General features: G+C 38.9%; 1 protein-coding gene and 1 long non-coding RNA gene across 6 annotated transcripts in view; one reads left to right on the top strand and one right to left on the bottom strand.

Annotated features, from left to right (window-relative positions):
- Positions 1 to 21,589, bottom strand: part of LOC110255654 (uncharacterized) — a 163,951-nt gene that overhangs the window by 114,324 nt on the left and 28,038 nt on the right. For 2 of the 4 annotated variants that reach the window (XR_002336257.2, XR_014818260.1), the window contains exons 2-3: positions 6,339 to 6,499; positions 5,064 to 5,112 (exon numbers count right to left, since the gene is read on the bottom strand). This is a non-coding gene — a long non-coding RNA (uncharacterized LOC110255654). Of the gene's footprint in view, positions 1 to 5,063; positions 5,113 to 6,338; positions 6,500 to 6,603; positions 7,054 to 21,589 lie in introns of those variants that run through there. The other 2 variants (XR_014818259.1, XR_014818261.1) reach the window with 2 other exon arrangements.
- On the top strand, positions 6,153 to 20,674 carry LOC110255608 (uncharacterized). 2 transcript variants are annotated; one of them, XM_084980711.1, is made up of 4 exons: positions 6,347 to 6,512; positions 16,099 to 16,362; positions 17,829 to 17,958; positions 18,588 to 20,674. In XM_084980711.1, exons 1-3 carry the CDS (start codon positions 6,450 to 6,452, stop codon positions 17,955 to 17,957), a joined length of 456 nt encoding a protein of 151 aa, XP_084836837.1. In that variant the 5' UTR covers positions 6,347 to 6,449; the 3' UTR covers position 17,958; positions 18,588 to 20,674. The 2 variants fall into 2 exon arrangements, with proteins under 2 accessions (XP_084836838.1, XP_084836837.1); XM_084980712.1 differs by lacking the exon at positions 17,829 to 17,958 and having other exon boundaries at positions 6,153 to 6,512; positions 16,096 to 16,362; positions 18,588 to 19,975.

The raw sequence follows: 21,589 nt of genomic DNA, 5'->3' as shown, positions 1-21,589 counted from the left end.
AAAAGTATTCAAGAATAAAGACTAAACTAAAAGAAACACAAGAGTAAATGAATAATACACATTAAGATAAATTTACAATTAAGAGAATAAGTGAAAAAAAAAGAAATACAATAGAAATGAAAAAAGAAATAAAAAGAACTAGAATGAAACTGATAAATTAGAAGCTAGTAAAGAAGCTCCAGCATACGTAATAGAAGTCCCTGGAAAAGTAGAGCAATGCAATGGAATAGAACAAAAAGCTGTAATTCAAGAAAAGGTTTCAAACATAAGGTTAAGATTTGAAAACTCCATATTGAATTGATCCACCATGTTCCTGGGAAACTGACCCAGAGGAGACAATATCATGTGTGGTAAACAGCTCCCCAAAGATGTCTGCACCCTAATCTGATGCACTGTGTGTTACCTTGGGTGATAGAGGGACTTTGCATGCAGGTGTAATAAGGTTAAGGACCTTGAGATGAGATTATCTTGTGTTATCTGAATGAGCCCAAATCTAATCACACAAAATCCTTAAAGGAGGAGAATTTTTCCTGGCTGTGGTGGGAAGGAGATGTTGACTTCTAAAGGTCAAGGGAGATGTGATGGTGCTGGCACTGAAGAAGGAGGAAGGGGTCCATCACCCAAGGAATGTGGGTGGCCTCTAGAGGCTGGAAGGTACACAGAAACAGACTGTCCCTGAGAGCTTCCAGAGAGGAATGTATATTTGCTGATACCTTGATTTTAGCCCAATGAGACCCATTTTGGATATCTGACCTACAGAATTGGATGACAAATTTGTGTTTTTTTAACCTGTTAAGTTTGTGGTCTTTTATTACAGTAGTAATAAAAAACCCTAATACACCAAAATATTTAATAAAATCACTGAACCTTAAAGATAAAAATTCCAAGCAAAAAAGAAATTCACACTGCAGTTAGACTTAATAATGGCAATACTCTTGAAGGCCAGCAATGACAGAAGACAGTGGAGTAACTTTTCTAAGATGTCCAAAGAACAAAGCATAAGACAGGATTTTATATCCAGTTACCCACAAATTGTTAACAACATACAGGTTCATGATAAATAACCCTTAAATCTTTCCTGAAGAATCTTCCAGAAAGTGAGCTTCAGAGAACAAAAATGACTAGACAGACATTGACATAAAAACCATTATGTTCTTAAAGCTGAAATTGACAGCAAAGAAGAAAATACAAATGTAAAACCTGAATATTCAAAGAAAATTTGATACTGGGCCTGAAATATTTTCTCTTTAAAAAAATAAGAACTTATACCTGGTTCTGTCTACTGAAAGGAAACAATGGCCAACTTAGGTGTGACATATGCCTACATATTTTGACCTAAAATCCAAGCTCTGTTCTCCACAGACCATTTCCTACTGAAAAGAATCCGAAGATCCTTAGCAAAAAGATTATCCAGGCCTGGGGCAGGAAACATACAAGATGCCTAATATATCTTGTAAGACACCTAATGTATCTTGTAAGACACGATAGCCATGAATCTATCAAAAACTAAGTTTCAAAAGATCTCAAGAGCCAAACTGAAGAGCCTCCCATGGGCTGAAATAATTTGAATACTAATGAAAATAATTATGTACAATGTACTGAAATATATTAAACATTTACTTCCACGAATTCATGGTAATACCAAAAAACCTTCAAAAAACAACAACCAAAAAAAATCCCACCCTAATTGATCATCATTGGAATATGCCAGGAACTGAACTCTTTATTTTGGAAATGATTTCATAAAGAGAAAGAATCAAACATTTATCCTGCTTTTCCCATGCTAACATACCACTGGATAATCTAAGAGTAGATCAGAGGAAGTTTCACTTTATTATTATAGCATCCCGGCCAATAACTGAAGCCATTAGGAAGAAAAGGAATCTTGAGCTAAGGCTTGAACATCAATATCTGCTAACATCACAAAAGAGAGAAAATTGGACATTTTTTGCCTTCTGACAGAACACCTCACCACTCATGAAATTGTCTTGGAAAAATACCTAATCCAATTCTTATCAAACCTCTAGATCCAATTACCAGTGTTGAGGAAATATAGAAGACAGGAAACTGTTCAAGTACATAAAATCAACCTGATTTCTCTAACAACAACACAGCAAAAGCAAGAAATAAAAGAGGGAGAGAAAGTAGAGAAGAAAACTAACAATTAAAAGAAACATAAAAAAAATCAACTATCACATATGGACTTATTTGGGTTCTGATTCAAATTATCTACAAAATAAATCCACTTACAGCATTTATGTGATATGGGAAGTTTGCATGCTTACCGGATATTTGATAATATTTTTTAAATTATCGTTCAATTTTTAGCTAGGATATTGACATTTTCATAATATTGTGAGTTCTTTTAGAGACATATACTGAAAGGGGGAGATAAAATAATAGGATGTTTTGGATTTACTTCAAAAGTTTGCATGCTGGGGAGTTCCATTGTGGCTCAATGGTTAACGAGGCTGACTAGCATCTGTGAGGACGCAGGTTTGATCCCTTGCCTTGCTCATTTGGTTTGAGGATCTGGCATTGCCATGAGCTGTGGTATAGGTCAAAGACATAGCTCAGATCTGGTATTGCTGTGGTGTAGGCCCATAGCTACAGCTCCAATTTGACCCTTATCCTGGTAACCTCCATATGCTGTGGGTGTGGCCCTAAAAAGCAAAAAAAAAAAAAAAAAGTTTGTAGGCTGGAAGTAGATATATTATAGGCAATAGGGTACAGTACATGAATTTGTAACTGCTGAAGCTGTATAATAAGTTTAAGGGATTTTGTTTTATTATTTCTATTTTCAAATATATTTGAAATTAGCAATAACAAGGATTTTTTTTAAAAAAATCCAAATCACATTAGCATTTCTCTAGCCTTCCGATGACTATTTTGTTCTTCAAGATTACTACGGTGTTACAGAAATAAACACCATGGAGCATTTAAAGATACTTAAGTAGCTTGGAATATAATGTGCATGGAATTGGAGATGGGAATGCATGTAAATTCCCTCTCTGTTTCCTCCACCCCTTCCAGACTGAAGATTCATCTTATGGATGAAGAAGATGGGAACGAAGGATTGAGTCAAGATTAGCTTGGCCTTGGCAGAGAGTCCAAGGGAAGAGTTGTCATAACCCGACAGCCCTCCAGGAATTTCTTTCAAGATGGGAGAGCCTTGAATCTACATTAGAAATAGACATGATTGATTTTCTTTGTACATTAAGTAAACCCAACCCTCATCTGGGCCAAGAGGAAGTACAGAAGCTACAGATAGATGGTGCGAATATTACAGATTTGGGGTTCTGAGTAGCTGAGTTCATTGCTTTGTTAATGGGAGGACATCATTTGTTTCCTTTATATCAAATTTAAAAACCTACAATGCTTGCTTTTCTCATTTTCACCAATATTATCTCAAAATTTTAAAAATAAATGTTTTCTACCTGTACTCTCTAATATCTGTGAATATTATTTCTTATGTGATCTTTGCGAAGAGAGAAATGTTAAAATTCATTAAAAGTTATATTCTATTATCCCCTACCTTGAATTTAAGAGCTTAATATGAAGCTGTTTGAATTTCTAGTTTCTCCCCTCCTGGTAGAGCAGTAGCAAGCATCCAGCTGCAGGATATTATTGGCAAGCATGGCAATGAATTTTCACTGAAAACCCCAAACACTGAAAGCTTCATTTTTCTTTTCTTTTTTCTTCCTTTTTTTTTTCCCCAAGAAATCCCCCCCATCGTATGAGATATGTGATGCCATTTGTGCCAGAATGCTTTGCATAATAATAGTCTCCTTCAGTTTTCCAGGCTCACATAGAAGAATCACTAAGGAAACTAGTCAGTAACATCAACAACAAAAAAGAAAATTGCCCATTTTCCACTGAAACTGCTCTTATTCGTCTTCTAATTTTTTTTTTTAGCAATTTTATCTTTTTAAATGTAAATACTTGTAAGAGTTCAGAAAAAGATATCCAGTTATTAACATTTCAGGTGTAATTATTACTCTTCCTAATCTCCACCTTTTCCATGGAGCCGTTTTCTTTAGGAGAAGTATTATTACCTCCCTACTTGTGTGGGCCCTCAGACATCTTCAAATGAGTGTCTGTAGGTGGGACTCTCTGATTATAAAGGCTGAGTGAAATTAATGTTATTAATGTACCGAGGTGTGAAGGATGAGCTTCAACTGGGTTTCCATAAAGAACTCTGCTGATTACGTGTTTGAAGCCACAGCAGACCTGTCTCAAATATCCCCATTGAAGCCTTTTACTAGCTCTCCTGCTCATCAGTGAGAAGAGCCTGCAGCTTCTCTGCATAACGTGGAGCCAGAGTGCTGACAAGCAGCTTATCAGCACTAATGATAACCGCTGCGCTTTCCACGTTCGCCTGCTCTTTTTCAGAATTGAATACTTAAGAAATCAGTAGAATGTTGCCAGGAGCCTTGCCTACAAGCTGCTGCCTTTGAGAATTTTTGCAAGCCTTTAAAACAGTAACTAGAGTGCATTCCATTTCCTACAAATTTCTAAGTTTACGGGAAGGACAGAATTGCAAGGGGCCCTCCTGGAGACTGGTAGACACATCTAACACTCTGATATCTCTTAAGACTGCTACTCACGTTTTGAAGCATTTCAAAAGATGCCCCTTGAAGGGGGCCAGCGTCAATCTACACTTGATTGAGACAAGAGGAGTTCCGAGTTAAAACTTTAGAGCCCCTTCTGACCCTCCAGCCTATAAACCCTCACTAAATTAAGAAATCTCGACTTGGTGAACCACCTTCCACCCACAGAAGTGGTCCCAATTATGAATCATGTATCAATTCGTTCACTCATATGCATCATGGATCAGTCAATATTATTTCCTGAGCATCTATTTTGTGCGCTAAGTACTGGATTACGTGCTGCTCATGTACAAGATGACAGAGGAAACCCACATAGAAGCTTTGATCAAGTACCTCTGGCAGCAAGGGAAAGAACAAAGAATGTTCTTTCTGGGCAGCTAGGTGGGCTTCCCAGAGGGGGTAGCAGCTACCCTATGCCTTAAATAAGGATTCTATGAAAAGAGGTATTGGTACCTTTTATAGCGTGTTCTTTATCATGTTGATGGGGCTTCTCCCTTGCTCCCTACAAAAATAAATAAATAAAATCATGATTATAAGCTAGTAACAATGCTTTGATCTTAGGTGTCAAGAAAGTCCATCTCCAGAAAGCCCCTGTTAAGATGTGAAGGAGGCTGGCTCATTAACTTACTTCTAGGACTTTTAATAACTGTTACATCACACAGCTGAAATGAGGTTCAAATGAGAAGCTATTTGGGAAATGACATTCCTTGTCAATTGCAAAGTGGATGCAAGTGTTAGGTATGTGTGATGTTATCACTACTGTCCCACTAATACCAGTCTTACTGTAATAATTATTATTTGATCAGTTTTCTGGACTCTGGCAATATAATCTGGAGAAAATTGAAAAATACAAACGGTTCTGAAATAGTTTTATAGTACGTCATAGTGGATACTTCAAACAGGCTTATCAAGGGAAACTTTGTCATAAAATTTTTTTGTGCTACCAGGAAGACAAAATAACAAATAGGCTAGATTACCTGATCTAGTTTAGAAATTACAAAGATCTCCACCTGGTCATCACCTGCTGCCATGTCAAGGCCTTGCCACGCTCTCTTGTTTCAACAGGGCAGCTCTATCCCTCATTTACTTTCTCCATCCACATATCAGTGTAAAAAGGTACCCAGAAGCCAGCAAAGCCAGACTTAGGGTGCCAACAAATTTGAGACTCCCCAAACTATTTTTTGAAGGATATTTGATATTTCAATTAGAAGCATCCGAGAATTTAAGCATTTAAAAAACTCCACTGCATATTTTAGTCTTCATTTATGAATTAAGAATTGCTTTTATTTTTAATCCGTGTGGGAGAGGTACCACAAATGGTTTGGCATGTAAGGCTCCTCAAAGGTCAAGGCCCCCACCTGAGCATTTCAAAGCACGTTCACTATATCCTGCAGTGACAGAGGAGGGAGGCAGCGGGACTTTGTAAACCAAGGGAAGAGTGGACACTGTCCTGTACACTGAAGGGGAACACGTGATGCTAGACGGAGCGGAAGGATATTTGCAAACCTGAGGACAGCCTACAGCGAGGGACCAGCAGCCTACAGCGAGGGACCAGCAGCCGGGAGCTTTCAGCTCCCTCGGCTGTTCCTGTCTCCTAAAAAAATGTCCCCATTTAAAAGGGGCCCAGCCCGCGGGCTTCTAGGCTCCCCCACGCCACGCACGGCTGGTCCACAGCTTGACTTGAGGGTCAGCAGGGGGTACTCAGAGCAGGGAAAGACCCCTTCGTACCTTTCTCCTGGTGGGAAGTAGCTCCGGTTGACGTCAGGAGAGACAGGACGCCACAGACCACGAAGCCTCCATCCACCTGAAAGGTGAATCCAGAGGCTCCACCCTCCTCAGATGCGCCTGCGCAGAGCAGTCAGCTGGGATGCTCCCAGGTGTAAACCCTGCTGTAGAAATGGTGTAAGTTTTTTGGGTTTTTTTTGTTTGTTTGTTTGTTTTTGTTTTGTTTTTTGTTTTTTTTTTGTAATCTTTTGGTTTTTTAGGGCCGCACCTGGGGCATATGGAGGTTTCCAGGCTTGGGGTCTAATCGGAGCTGTAGCCACTGGCCTGTGCCACAACCGCAGCAATGCAGAATCCGAGCCGCGTCTGTGACCGACACCACTGCTCAGGGCAACGCCAGATCCTTAACCCAATGAACAAGGCCAGGGATGGAATCCATGTCCTCATGGATGCTAGGCGGGTTCATTAACCGCTGAGCCACAACGGGAACTCCTGATGTAAAATTTAATACTGATGTAGTGATGCGATCAAAACCACACACTGGCAAATATAGCGGGAAGTTCAAAGTAGTAAGTTTGCCCCCTTATGTTTCTAAACTCACTGCAACATTTCTTAAAACCCCGCTTTTCCTTTTTCGTCTCTTTCTTTTGCACCCACGCCTGCTGCCTGCCTTCAGGGGGCAAAATTCCCCCACCTCTCGCCATGATGTTTGTATTTCTACAGAAACCTCTTTCTCCTGCTTCACTACCACGTGGAGGTCCTTAATGATAACATCCTATCACAAAAGCCCAAGTGGAAGAGCTGGTCTGGAGACAGCAAACCTTTCCTTGAAATGTGCAGAAGGGGAGGGCCCTGAGAGGAAAAATCTAAGCTTTTAAAAACCTGTTTTTCAGATACTTTTATTTAAAAAAAATTAAATTGACATATGATTGATTTACAATGGTGTTAGTTCCAGCCTACAGCGAAGTGATTCAATTATACACACACACAATACATATATTCGTCTTCAAATACTTTTCCATTATAGGTTATTACAGGATATTGACTATAGTTCCCTGTGCTACAGTAATCCATGTTTATCTATTTTATATATAGTAGTGTGTATATATTAATCCCAAACTTCTAATTGATCCCTTCCCTTTCCTCTTTGGTAATCATGAATTTGTTTCCTACATCTGTGAGTCAATTTCTGTTTTGTTAGTAAGTTCATTTGAATCCGGAAAATCTAAACATTTCATGTTTGGAACAAAATAATTTTTCTCCTAGGACAGTAGTCACTTCTGAAAGCTGAACATAGGGCCCTAAGTAAAGGAGGTATGATGGGAATGTGTTTTTGGGGTGCAAGGTGACACTGAGAATCTATGACACCGTCCAGGACGAGCACCCATAGAGTGGTAACTACCATCAGATCCCCCACTGATAGGAAACCTACCACGTGCTGGAGGGTTTTACCTATTTTATTTTTCCTCAGGGAGATGTGACAGGATAGGTTTTCCTACCCCTGCTTTACAGAAAGAACTAGAGAAAGTCAGGGAGGCTAAATCATTTCCAGCTGATTAAAGCAGGCAGCGTGGTAGCCCAATGCCTGCAGCATTCAGGCCAAAATTCTCCCCTTCGGTCACACTATTTCCACAGGGGTGATGTTGGAGCCTGCGGTGGCTCCTTACATAGAGCTTCCCCAAAGACCACAGGCCCCCATCTACCTCCCCCCCCCCAAATGCCAGGCCAGCCCCAGCCTCTCTATAGATTCTGAGAGTGTGTTGACATCAGCGCCCTGTGACTTGCCCCCATAAGATGGGAGCTCTCCCTTCTTGCAACAGCCGTAGGTGTCTGATCTCCAGTGCCAGCTGCACAGGGAAACAGACATTGGGTGGCAGCCCCCCTCGCTGGCTTTGGGGTGGTTCATGCCAAGTACTGGAAACCAAGCCCTGTCTTCCTGTCTCTTCCCCTTCCCCCTCCTTCAGACGTGAAGGGTCACACTTTTCTTGGGGTGAAGGGGGTTAACGCTCCATAGGGCCATTCTCTGAGCTGTAACACAGAACAATGAAAAGGTTCTGGAACCCCTTACACCTTTTATACATTTTGTAGTTAAAAGAGAAAGAGACCAGTGCGCCCTGAGCAAGACACTGAGATACTTTCCACTTCAACGTCTTAATTTCCAATCAAATCCCATCCTCTCTACACAGCCTCCAGCAATATTCTTAATTAGGGGTCATTTTGTCTTTCTTTTTAAAATAAAAGTAGCATAAACCCTCCCCTGTTCCCCTTAATGGGAGGGACATAGAAACACATGAGTTACAGGCAGTTTGGTTTCTGTTTTTCATGCAGAAGTGATCCTTTCAAAACCCAGTTCACTGCAGAATTAATGGCCTCTTTTTCATGCTTTAGGGGAGAAACCGATCATCAGTCTGGGTCAGGGAAAACACTTCCGGTGCGGGATGGAATGTGGTGAGGAATGCGGGCTTTGCTTGGATGCTCTGGTCTTTCCCAGGGTTGGGGGCAGGATGCTGGGCCGGCCAGGGGGCAGGTGCTGCAGGACGGTGCACGGCATCCTCATTCTACCTGCTGGATTTAGAGCATGCACAGATTATTCTCTGCTTAATCAATATTCATTTATTGACCCAGATAGCAAGCTCCTTACAACAGGGAAAGAAGGGGTAGGCACAGTCATTGAGAAAGAATGAGTAGGTATAAATATTGGTGGAATCCTAACCTCTGGGCCTTGTCTTATTTTTCTAAGACATTTGAAAACTTTCCAGGCACGTGTCTTTTCACCGAATGACATGCCTGTTCACTGAATAGTAGCTTTGATGACGGCTGCCAGGGTGAGCTCTTTCATAGGACAGAGCAATTCAGCTCTTGATGTGCCCACATCACAGAAAATATGGGTGTCCAAATCCCAAGAATACTGAACTATTCCATCAAGTGGTGACAAATATACTTATTCAGCATCACTGACCCATAGAGAACACCATACTCTGTCTTCAGAGAATAGGAATGGAACCGTCAATTATGGCAACTGAACAGCAGTTTGGGCCATAACACTGCAATAGGAAACACAGCTTGCAGTATACCCGATGAAGCCTCTAAGTCAAGAAATGTGACAGGGAAGTCAAATCCAAATGGTCAAAAATGTGAAAGGCCTGTAGGGACTTATCAATGGAAATGATATAGTATAGAGTATAAAAAAAAAATAAAGAGAACAAACAAAATGGTTTTTGATTTTTAGCTCTCTTTGAAGTGTCATAAAATTGAATTGCCATAGATTTAATTGAATATGATTCATGCATGTTCTTCTTATTCTTAGTTTTTTTTTTTTTTTCTTTTCTTTTTGGGTCTCACCTGCATATGGAACTTTCCTGGTTAGGGCTTGAATCAGAGCTACATCTGCTGGCCTACGCCACAGCCACTTCAGCGCTGGATCTGAGCTTTGTTTGTGACCTACACCACAGCTCACTGCAATGCTGGATCCTTAAGCCAGTGAAGCCAGGGATCGAACCTGAATCCTCATGGATACTAGTTGGATTCGTTTCTGCTGCGCCACAACAGGAACTCCTATTCTTAATTTTTTTTCCGGAAAATATTTGAACAAATTTGAACAAACACATTACTAGAAAAAAAGAAAAGTAAAACTTCATTGTCGTTGGTGTTGGAAGGCGTTAAAAAGAAAAATATTAATATTTCACTTCTATTCCAAATTTCAGGGATATTGACTTGCTTCTTAAACACTTAATATCACTGTGCCAGACTCTAAATAGTGAGAATTTGTGGTTGAAAGCTTTTCTTTTCCCTTGATACTACTTGAACTGCTGATATGTATGATTAATACTATATATCTTTAAATCAATGTTTTATCATCATATGAAATTTGTGTTTTTAAAAAGCTTACACTTCCTTGGCTGGAATTAGTTAATTTTAGTTAACCCCAATGATGTTTTAATAAGAAAATTTCTTTCTCTTTGAATTCACATGTTTTTTAGGAAACCTGTTTAATAGTTCAATATTGAGGTTGCATTTTATTAATTGGCATTGATTTCTTGAATGTTAAACCTTGTAGCTACTGGAAACATCAGTTAAATCATTGTGACCTTATTGCACAGGTTGGTTAAGGTCAAGGAGAACAAGACCCAGCTTGGATTTCAGAGATGACAGAGCAAATCTGTTCTGATCAGGGAAGTACGCTGTGTATAAAGAGGTCCTCTCTCTGGGGTCGCATCACTTTGCTATTTTCAGTTCTTTAATATTTTATGCATTGTGCATTTGTCAGATGGGAAGATACTTTCCCCCACTGAAAAGGCATTTTTATTGAGGAAGTTGTAGCCAAAAATAAGAGCTTATTTTCCAGTTAGGGAGAGTTGACCAAAACTATAAATATATGAGGCCTATGTATGCAAGGAAAATAACTTAAACATAGCTATGAACTACGCATTTTTTAATCTTGATCTCTGTCTTTATATTATATTATTAATTAAAATAGAATGACTTTGAAATTAAATGTATCTGAAAAACTCTTTAGAGTAAAATAGCAATGTTTAGGGCTGTTTCTAATTCTTTAGCTTTCCATGTTTAATTGCATAATTTTCTAATTTTGCCTTCCATAGAAAAGTAGTGCCCATTTCTCATGCCACCCCAAGGTGAGAGCTCAGGACAGGGAATTAAGCAGAAAGACTTTGGAGTTCCTGTTGTGGCTCAGCAGAAATGAACCCAACTAGTACCCACAAGGACACAGATTGGATCCCCAGCCTTGCTCAGTGGGTTAAGGATCCAGCATTGCCATGAGCTGTGGTGTAGGTTGAAGATGCAGCTCAGATCCTGCATTGCTGTGGCTGTGGTATAGGCTGGCAGCTGCAGCTCCAATTCATCTCCTAGCCAGGGAACCTCCATATGCCTCAGGTGCAGCCCTAAGAAGCAACAACAACAAAAAAGAATCACATTCTGGGTGCTCACAGGGTACCTCTCCCTGGAGTAGTTGTTCTGTCTTTTGCTTTCTATTTTTCACCCTGATATCTCCATACCCTCCATCCATCTCATTATCTGCCTTTATTGATGAAGTGTCACCTTAGGTCTGGGAAGTCAGAGCTCCTGGCTCCTGTTGGTTGGAAGAGGAGAAGAAATAGAAGGTCTCCCCACTGTTTTCCATAATATATCCATGCTGAAATGCTTCATGAGTTCCAACCAATGACCTACAAATCCTACAAATCTGTCTTGAGGACCAGATATATACTGTTACTTATTTATCTGGGAATCTAAGCAGTTTTCTTTCATTAACCTGCTTCTCTTAGGAAAGACCACCCCTGACTCCTTGAGACACACGTGGCTTATCTACAGTATTGTACGCTGACTAACCTATTACCAACATTACCTTAGTACTGAGACCATGATCTAAAGAGCTGAACTTAAGTATTGAAGAAGGACAACTTTCTAATAGCCAGACACAAACAATATCTTCCTTCATGGATCAAACACTTCTTATATTACTACTGTCTTATAGGTTATCATTTACAAACAAGAAAGAAACTTTTAGTATGGTGTCAAAGAACTTTCATGGTCTCCTTTTTACCCTAAACAGCTTCACCACTTATCCTTCTGCTTTAGACTAAAAGTTTTGCAGATCATTGATTCACTGCTTCTGCATCCCACTCCCAGGTCTTTGTATGCACAATTCCCTTTGCTTTTTACTTAAATTAAAATCTTGGGCTGGAGAGTTATTATAGATTAATTAATAGAAATACTCAGAGTTCCTGTTGTGGCACCACAGACATGAATCCAACTAGGGTCCATGAGGATGTAGGTTGGATTCCTGGTCTTTGCCCGGCGGGTCGGGGATATGGTGTTGCCGTGAGCTGTGGTGTAGGTCGCAGACATGGCTTGGATCCCACATTGCTGTGGCTGTGGTGTAGGCCAGCAGCTGCAGCTCTGATTTGACCCCTAGCCTGGGAACTTCCATATGTCACAGGTACGGCCCTTAAAAAAAAAAAAAAAAAAAAGCAAAAAAAAACAAAACTTGAACACCAAGCTGAGAAATTATACTGAATGAGAAAGCTAGAACGATTGAAGAATTTTAAGGCGGATTAAATGATTATACCAGTGATAATGATGGATAAGATTTAAAAAAAAAAAAAAGACAAAACAGATCATTGGGGGTTTGTTGTAATTACTTTTGCCTTTTGTGTACTTTCTTTCTCCAAGAGTCTCCCATTCTATACTTCTTCAAATGTTGAGTCAACAACATAAAATAAAAGATTCGACTTGGTCACTTTGACACAATGACTACAGTTATCGAAACTTAGGGTCAAAAAAGTCCTAGTCATCTACTTGAATTACCTTATTCAGGGTTTGAGTTTTTCTCTATATAAGGTATTTATAACAATCTATGATTTTAATTCACTAGATCATGATCTAGTTCATTCAATTTTTCTTTTCTTTTTTGCTTTTTAGGGCAGCATCTCAGCATGTGGGGGTTCCCAGGCTAGGGATTGAATTGGAGCTATAGCTGCCAGCCTACACCACAGCCACAGCAATGCCAGATCCGGGCCAAGTCTGCAACCTACACCCCAGCTCACGGCAACACCGGATCCTTAACCCACTGAGCGAGGCCAGGGATCGAACCCACAATCTCATGGTTCCTAGTCGGATTTGTTTCCTCCGTGCCACCATGGGAATTCCTAGTTCATTCAATTTTTGAAAAAAATCTTTAGAGTTCATTATTATCTTTAAGTTAAATATCTATTTTAGATCAACCGCTCATCTTCGATTCACTCCTTGACATTATATAGAACAAATCATACCCTTCCCTTATGGTAAGTCTCCAAGTACTTGAACATGGGTAACCTGTATTTACTGAGGTGTCTCTAATCCAGAATGAACATTTGATTTCATTTTTCGTTACCTTTACTGTCCTATGAAAAGCCTCCTGTTTTTCATTTCTCTTAAGTTATGGCTCCTGGCACCAAATTTCATGGATCTTCGAACCAGAGCACAGTCGTGAAATACCAACAGCACACTCTAGTTCTTCATACTGTAGTTCTCTTAATACATACTAATGAATATTATTATCATTTATCATTTGTTGTTATTACTTCTCAGTATCTGCATCCCAATATTAACTCAAACCAGACTCTCTTTAGATCAAAATCTCTAAAGGTTTAAAGGACCATGTTAAGCTACCTGATATCATATTACATTTTTGGTACAATAGTAAAGTTATCTGTCCTTAAGAGGGATACTTATACAGCAGAAATACTGTCCATAACTATTTGCTTGGATTGTTCACACACCTACTTGGGGACCTGTGTTCCGTCTTGCTACAATTTGATCACTGATTTTCCTAGAGATTCTCTCTGGTGTTTCCATGTTTCAGTTTGATATATCTTTTTAAGGAAACAGTATCTGACCAAGCCAATCTCTACTTCATCATTGACAAGGTTTGGGCTTTTTACCAAAGTCCATATCACCCCATTCCCCATGATCCAACACAACAGTTGCTATTTCTATCTTTGCGCCTTAGCCTTTCATCACTCACATTTTATAATGACCTTGTCTAGTGATGAAATAGGATATAAAAAATAGCATGTCTTCGCTATTTTGTTCTTGTTCAGTTGTGGGTTTTTTGCCCACAAGTGAAAATTTTTGTATTTATTGCCGCCAGATTATATCATATAAAGTTTGACTCATCATCAGTCTACCCTGATGACAACATATTGATCTGGTATATAACATATTCCATTCCATTTGTAACATAGTTTGGAGGTCTAAAGGAGGGATTCAAAGTGCAGTTTTATTATCTTCTTATCAATATTAGACTTAAATTTATTGTATCCAAAGTGTGTTCATTCTTTTGGGTATGAAAAATAATTTTATTTGACAGAGATATCAGAAGCAAAAGATTAAAAACTCAGTGTTTTTTTTTTTTTGGTATCATCTGTCAGTGATAAACAGCAGTTATGTCCTTTTTTTTTTTTTTTTTTTTTTGCCATCAGCATGACTTTATTTTCTTCAGAGAACTTTATCATTAACTATAGTTTTCTTATGTGTTACTTGTTTATTGCCTTCATTCCCCATTAAAATGTAGTTCATGGGAGTTGAATTTTCAGCAAGACAAAGGAAGGATTTTTTCAATGTCCTGATTTTTTCCAAAAGGAGTCATCCATTTTTTGAATCTCTACATTACATTTAGTTGTTAAGTGTGTACATTGCATCCAGAATTTTTTTTTTTTTTTGCATCTGGCTTTGTAGTGTGTAATATATGCCTGAAATATATTAGTCCAATTCAACTTTCCTTTTCTTCCTCTCATAGATGCCAGGCAAATGATGTGTTTTACTTCTCTATTTTCTTTTATCAGTGGGTAAAACAGAAGTCTAGAACATTTTATAGACTTCCATTTTTATTTACTTATTGTGTTTTTTAGTGTATCTCTTTGTATAGATTGTTTTTGTTCTGAATATATATATATGTTTATCACATTCTGCTTCTTAGTGTTGACATCTTAGTTCAAGTAAAGTACAGTAACTTTATCTGCCTTTAAATCCTTTTTTTCCTCATGACTAAAATAAAATTGTCTTAAATATTTCCTCTATATTCGCTGTAAAACATGTCAGGCAGTGTTATCATTTTTGCTTCAAACATTGGACATAATTTAGAAAACTTTGGGAAGGAAGGAAAGTCTTGCATTTTTCCACAATTTTAATCTTTCCATTGCTCTGATTTTCAAGGGTTTTTTTAAAATTATTTGTTTCTGTTTCAAGAACTTTCTTTAGCCATATTTTTCCAGTATAACACTGTTGGCAACAAATTTTCTTAGTTTTTCTTCTAAGAATGTCTTGATTTTTCTTTCATTCCTAAAGGATATTTTCACTGGATATTGTATTCTGGTTGATAGTATTTTTCTTTCAGCATTTGAAAAATGTACCATTTTCCTCTGGCCTCCACAAATTCTGATAAGAAATCTGCTGTTGGAGTTCCCATTGTGGCTCAGTGGGTTAAGAGCCTGACACAGTTTCTGTAAGGATGCAGGTTCAATCCCTGGCCTCTCTCAGTAGGTTAAGGATCTGGCATTGCCTCAAGGTGTGGCGTAAGTCACAGATGCAGCTCAGATCCTGTGTTGCTGTGGCTGTGGTATAGGCCAGCAGCTGCAGCTCTGATTTGACTCCTAGCCTGGGAACTTCCATATGTTGTAGGTACGGCCCTAAAAAGAAAAGAAAAAGAAAAAAAGGAAGAAAAAGAAAGAAAGAAAGAAAGAAAGAAAGAAAGAAAGAAAGAAAGAAAGAAAGAAAGAAAGAAAGAAAGAAAAGAAAGGGAAATCTACTGTTATTCAAGTTGTTTTTACCTTAGAGCTAAAGTGTATTTTCTCTTGCTGCTTTCAAGATTTTTTTTCTTTCTCTTTAATTTTTAGAGATAATATTATGGTGTGTCTGAGCAAAGAATTTTAGGGGTTTACCTTACTTAGGTGATATCACGCTTCTTAAATCTGTAGTTTGTAGCTTTTGCCAAATTTGATACATGTGTAGCCATTATTTTTTCAAGTACTTTTTTCAGTCTCACTCTCTTTCTCCCTTCTTTCTGGGACTATATGCCATTGACACGGATGTTCCATCTCTGCTACAGCCCCACATACCCCTGAGGTTCTGCTCAGCTGGGCAGTGACTACCTTTTCTCATTCAAGTTGAGATTTTTCTGGCATGGCAAGCAGTTTTCTATTACCTTCTGGATATCTGGGCTATTATGCTATGAGAATATGGGTCATGTTTTAATTTTCTGTTTTAGCAGATCTCCTCTGACACCGCCCTGGTTGAAGAAACCTGTGGTTGTTATCTCATTGCTGCCAGGTGTGAATGTTTCACCACCTGGTCTTCACTGACACCCCAAGGAGGAGAGCTGACTTGTTCCTACTTCCATTTGGCTGTTACTGATGGGGGAGGCAGTCCTCGATACTGCTGGGAGGTTGTGAAATTCCATGACTCCTGTTTATCCTCCTCCAACACTAATTCAGGAAGGAGAGAAGGGGGTGCCTCATTACGCCCATGTCAGAGTGTAAGTCTAGACTCTCCATATGGTCTCCACTGACACCACAGGGGGGTGGAGGTGTTACCTTGGGGTAGGAATAAAATTTCTGGCTCCTTGCTACTCAGCCTCCTCTGACACCACCATGGGTGGGGAATTAGGAGACCTTGTCATATTCTAGGGATGGTGGAGTCCAGGCTCCCTTCTTAGCCTTTGCTGATAGAATTGGTGGGAAGACTGCAGGACTCTTTGTTTTGATGCTTGACTGGAGTTGGATGGTTATTTTCTAAAAGTGTTTGGTCTTGCCAGGCCCTTTTCTGGTCCTTTGGTTAGAGGTCAGGCTTTCCTTGGGACACCTTCACCTGTATCTGATGGGATCTCTGGGTATCAGATCCTCTAGCAGGACTTCCAAGATATACGAGACAAAAAAAAAAAAAAAAACCCTCAGGAAACACACTACTATGTCATTCCTTGGTTCCTATGGTTCTTAATCACTCTTCTCTCCCCTCATAGAGTCTCATTTTTTTTAATGTATAATGTCCAAAGTATTTTAATTGTGCTTAGCAAGAGGAATAGGCAGAATATATGTCTTTTCCAATCCTGACACTTAGCTTTCAATATGGTCAAAACTTGACAGGCACATCTTCAGTCTAAACAATTGGTTCCATGTTTGGAGAGTAGAACAGCTAAAGCAACAGATGTACTTTTAATAACAACAAAGTACATCTGAAATGAGATACTATTAACCCCTCTATACTTTTATGTGCACTAAGAGAGTGAACTGAGCCTTGGCAATTAATAATAAGAAACTATTTTAAAGAAAATAATTATAGATAAGAATGCAAAGGTCATATAAGTAATACTCACTTTACAAGAGGTTCAAAAATAGAAAGTTTTTTTTTAATGTGTTTACAAAAGATATGTGTGAGATTTGGCCTTTGAAATGAAAACATAACGATTCCACCACTGTAACTGTTTAGGAAAGTTTGGTATGCTATGCATCACACATTTGTATGTAGTATTATTTTTTTTCTTTTGTCTTTTTAGGGCTGTACCCATGGCATATGCGACCCTAAAAAGACCAAAGACAAGAAAAAAAAAGAAAGAAAGAATAATGCTATATACAAATGAATGGTGCAGCTGCCGCCCTTCGCCACAGCCACAGCTGCAGCAATACTGGATCCTTAACTCACTGAGCGAGCCTAGGGATCAAACCCACATCCTCATGGATACTAGTTGGGTTTGTTAACCACTGAGCCATGATGGGAACTCCAAGTATTATTATTTCTTAATAGGCATTTTTTTCCTGCTGTGATACAATACTTCAAATTATTTTACTTATATAGGCATTTTTATTTCCAAATTGACTGTAATATCTGCAAGTTACTGCATCTCCTGGAAAAGAATTCAGTCCCACAGTGGGAGCTCTATAAATGCTTTAAGCTAACTACCTCTGAAAAAGTAACATAATTTTTTTTTTTTTTTATTGATCACAGGTGATTTGCTTTAGGTCTCAGAACACAGAATTTCAGAGATGGAGGGAATCGAAGTGCTTTTTCATACCTATTAGTCATCTTGAATTCATGGACAGCAGAAATGATATGGAACAAACACTGACACCATGAGGTAGAGGTCATAGTATAAATAGATTCAGAGTTCCTGTCCTGGCTCAGTGGTTAACGAATCTGAGTAGCATCCATGAAGATGCCTGTTCGATCCCTGGTCTCCCTCAGTGGATTAAGGATCTGGTGTTGCCATGAGCTGTGGTGTAGGTCACAGACACAGCCCAGATCCTGCATCGCTGTGGCTGTGGTGTAGGCCGGTGGCTATAGCTCCAATTCGACCCCTAGCCTGGAAACCTCCGTATGCCACAGGTACAACCCTAAAAAGGCAAAAAAAAAAAAAAAACCAAAAAAAAAAACCTCTAAGAAATGTAAACTTTATAGGTCAATCTATGACTGAAGGGATCTAAAGGGATGTGCTTCACTTGAACAGATGAGTGTTTAGCACTTAATAATGGAAAAAGTAATACTAGAAAAATTTTAATCTGTGGTGTGAATTTGTGATTAATAAGAAGCATTGTTTTTTGTTTTGTTATGTTTAAGAAGCGTTGTAAAGACAATATTCAAAACCTTGAATGAGTTGTTTCTACCCTGTTCCGGAAAAAAAATATTTTTTTTGTGTGTGGTCTGTGCTGATAAGTCTGAAACTTGTAAAGCAAAACAAACTTCTTTATTTCCTTTCTGTTTATACAGGTTTTTGCACACATTAAATGTAAATATGTCTGCTCAGAAAATAATTGCACCCATTTCCAGTTGGAAAAAAAATTCCAATAACTTTTAATCTTCCTGTTTCATCTGTATTACTACATCAAGAGGTTCAAGATCCAAAAAATATGATCTGCTGACAAGAATACAGCTGTAACTAGCCCTATCTGTAAGAGTGCTTTAGCTCTATTTGTAGGAAAGACTAAACTTTTCATGGGAAGAAGTTTATCATAAGAGAAATGCAGCCAGATCCAAGGACGGATGGAACAATGCTGAGATGGTCATTAACGTGTATGACTCCGATTTAGTCTGGACCTTTTTCCCTCTTCTATTCATCACACACAATTCAAGATCTTCATCTCCAAGTTATTGGAGAGAGGTGGTGGCTGTTTGAACAATACCACCGGTCTGCGGGCTTCTGAAGGAGGAGCAAGCACTCCTGCTTTGTGGAGGGGCATTTCCCCCCTGGGGCCAGGTCTGTGCCTCTGCAGGGAGTCGCCTGGGATCCTGGGAACCATCCCGGAGGGTCAGATAGGAACATAATAAAGGGCAAGTCGCTAGAGATCTGTGATGACCACTAAATGAGACATCTTTGGAGACTTTTTCACTCTTCTAGTGGGATTGGAAGAGAGGGTAGAAGTGTCAATGGGGAAGGCATCTCCAAAGATGTGAGCCGAGCCAACGAGAACAGTTTGTTTCCATTACAATGACTTTTATATCTTCTCTAGATTGATGCATTCTGGATCGACACCAATTGCTTTAGAAACCTAACTTATTTTTAGAATGTATACTCGTTTGGAACTAATTTATGGCCCACCCTTGAAAATTAGTCACCTTTGCCACTGACCAAATTAAGCTAGTTTGATCAACCACTCTTTCTAAGAGACGTGGTTCCAGGGACTTCTGCCAATCTACAAATATTGGCTGCTGTGTCTCAAAATATCATGAAGTATTTTGAGCTATTATTATTTACATTGATAAATGGGAATTATTTTTATTTTACAAACCTGAAATATTTTTGTTTTATTTTAAACCTGGTTGTTTCTATTGGAGGCCTTAAGAATGTCATTTTGGCTACTACTAAAAAATGCCTTGACATCTTAGTTCTGCCATTAGTTGGGTCTGGGACCACAGGCAATGAATTTTGGAACTTTGGGTAGTGAGTCTGTGACCTTCCCAAGGGTTTCTTATCTTTCATGCCTCCACCTCACCTCCCCCCCTTAGTTGAAACTGGAAGCCTACAGGGCATTGAAGTTGCCTTCTTGCCTATGTGAGAAAGTATGGTAAAGTCGTTCTCTATTGGGGGGTCAACATTTGTTATGGGGTAGCACTGGTCATACTTAAAAATGGTTATTTTTCCATCTTCCTGCCAAAGATAGGAAGTGGGTTTTTTGGTTGTTGTTTGTTCATCAAACCTAGGGAGTTTTCTGGAGGTCAAATCCACAAAAGTATTGGGATATTCCTTAAAATTAGAGTTCTGAGGATTTGTATTACTCTCAAGGAAGCCCACACTCAGATGCCAGCAATTCATCAAAATTAAAATTTAGCTGTAAATTTACCCCTACATCTGTGGCTCTGGGAACTAAGCTGAACTCACCCTACTTCTCCATTTTCTGCCTGTCTCTAGATTTAGAAAGGCCAGTTTGCCCTTCAACCTCAAGAAAATTCTTTTCATTTTCCTTCCAATTTGTCCAAATCTTTTCTTCTTGTAAGGTCTGAAGCAACAACTTCAAAGCTCTTTCTATGTTGGAGCTGAAACGGGAAGTACCAATTTTTTTAAAACAAAAAATTTACATTAACTACATTATCGCTTGTCTCATATTAGTTTGCATTACACTCTGAATAGCTACCTTAATAGAGGCAAAAGTGGATAATGTACCTAGTAAAATTGCTTTATGCACTCCTAATATTTTTTCTTGGCAACATTAACACATGTAACTCACAGCAATGGCTTTTTTCCCCTCTATAGATGATATTCGTGACATAAATTTTCAAGAACTCTCAAAGGGTTGGGGAAAAGGATTTTTTTTTTTTGTATTAGAAGACTTGGGAAAAATCTAAACTATTCAGATTGACATAACAAGTTTCTCTCAGTCATTGATATATTTAAACATACTTTGTTCCAAATATTTTCAGCACACATTCCTGTGAACTTTAATTAAGGTGATCTAAAAACAACATCAGCCTACCCAATAAAGTGCTACAATGTATATGATTTATGCATACCCAGAAGCACTTTTAGGAAGAGATACCAAAGCTTGAATATAGCTGGTAGGGCTATGGTTCTTCAGTTGCATCACTCTTTCCAAGTCAGCAATTGAAAGTATAAAATGAGAAGAGAAGTGTCTAGATTTCCCTCCTTTCTTTACACCTAACCATGTCAGAAAAGAAATAATCCAAGGAGCCTACGATGGCCACACCCTGTGTTATTTTGCCACTGATAAAAACTTATAAATTCTCTTAAGTTCCCGTGTAGACACATAAAGTGATTGGGCAGCAACATGTCGGGGGTGGATAGATGATATACTTAATGTGAACTGTATCCTCCATGAAACAATCATAACTGGTGAAAATATTTAAAACCTCAACAAAAGTTTCTGGAAGTTGTCCTAAGGACATAAGCAAATGGAGAAATATTTCCTGAAGAAAATCTACTACTCTGAGTAAGCACTGTGAAAGTATGCAATATTTAAGGCATGCCTCAAACTCAGCTCATTTTGACTAAGGCACTATTCTCAGTGGGTTTACTCAAGAAGACAGGACTCATTTCAACCCTAGTCCACAGTCTAGGCTCACAGTCTCTGCCTGGGAGGGGGAAGACACCAGCATTCTTATCACCCTAGCTGCAAGTTATAGAAGCTCTATTCCAGGCAGGCAAAGTTGAGACCTCACTGCTTCCACCCAGACCCACTCATAGAGTGGAAGCTCTACTTCAGCATGGCAGACTGAGAACACGGGGCTCTGATTATGCCTATCCTAGCCCCCTCTGA

This window comes from Sus scrofa, chromosome 10, assembly GCF_054392235.1.
Source record: "Sus scrofa isolate SSC_HxYL_T2T_F1_AM1 chromosome 10, Sscrofa_HxYL_maternal_Yorkshire_Landrace_v2.0, whole genome shotgun sequence".
Classification (NCBI taxonomy): domain Eukaryota; kingdom Metazoa; phylum Chordata; class Mammalia; order Artiodactyla; family Suidae; genus Sus; species Sus scrofa.
Note: the sequence above shows the minus strand (reverse complement) of the source record. Positions and strands in the feature narration are given on the sequence as shown.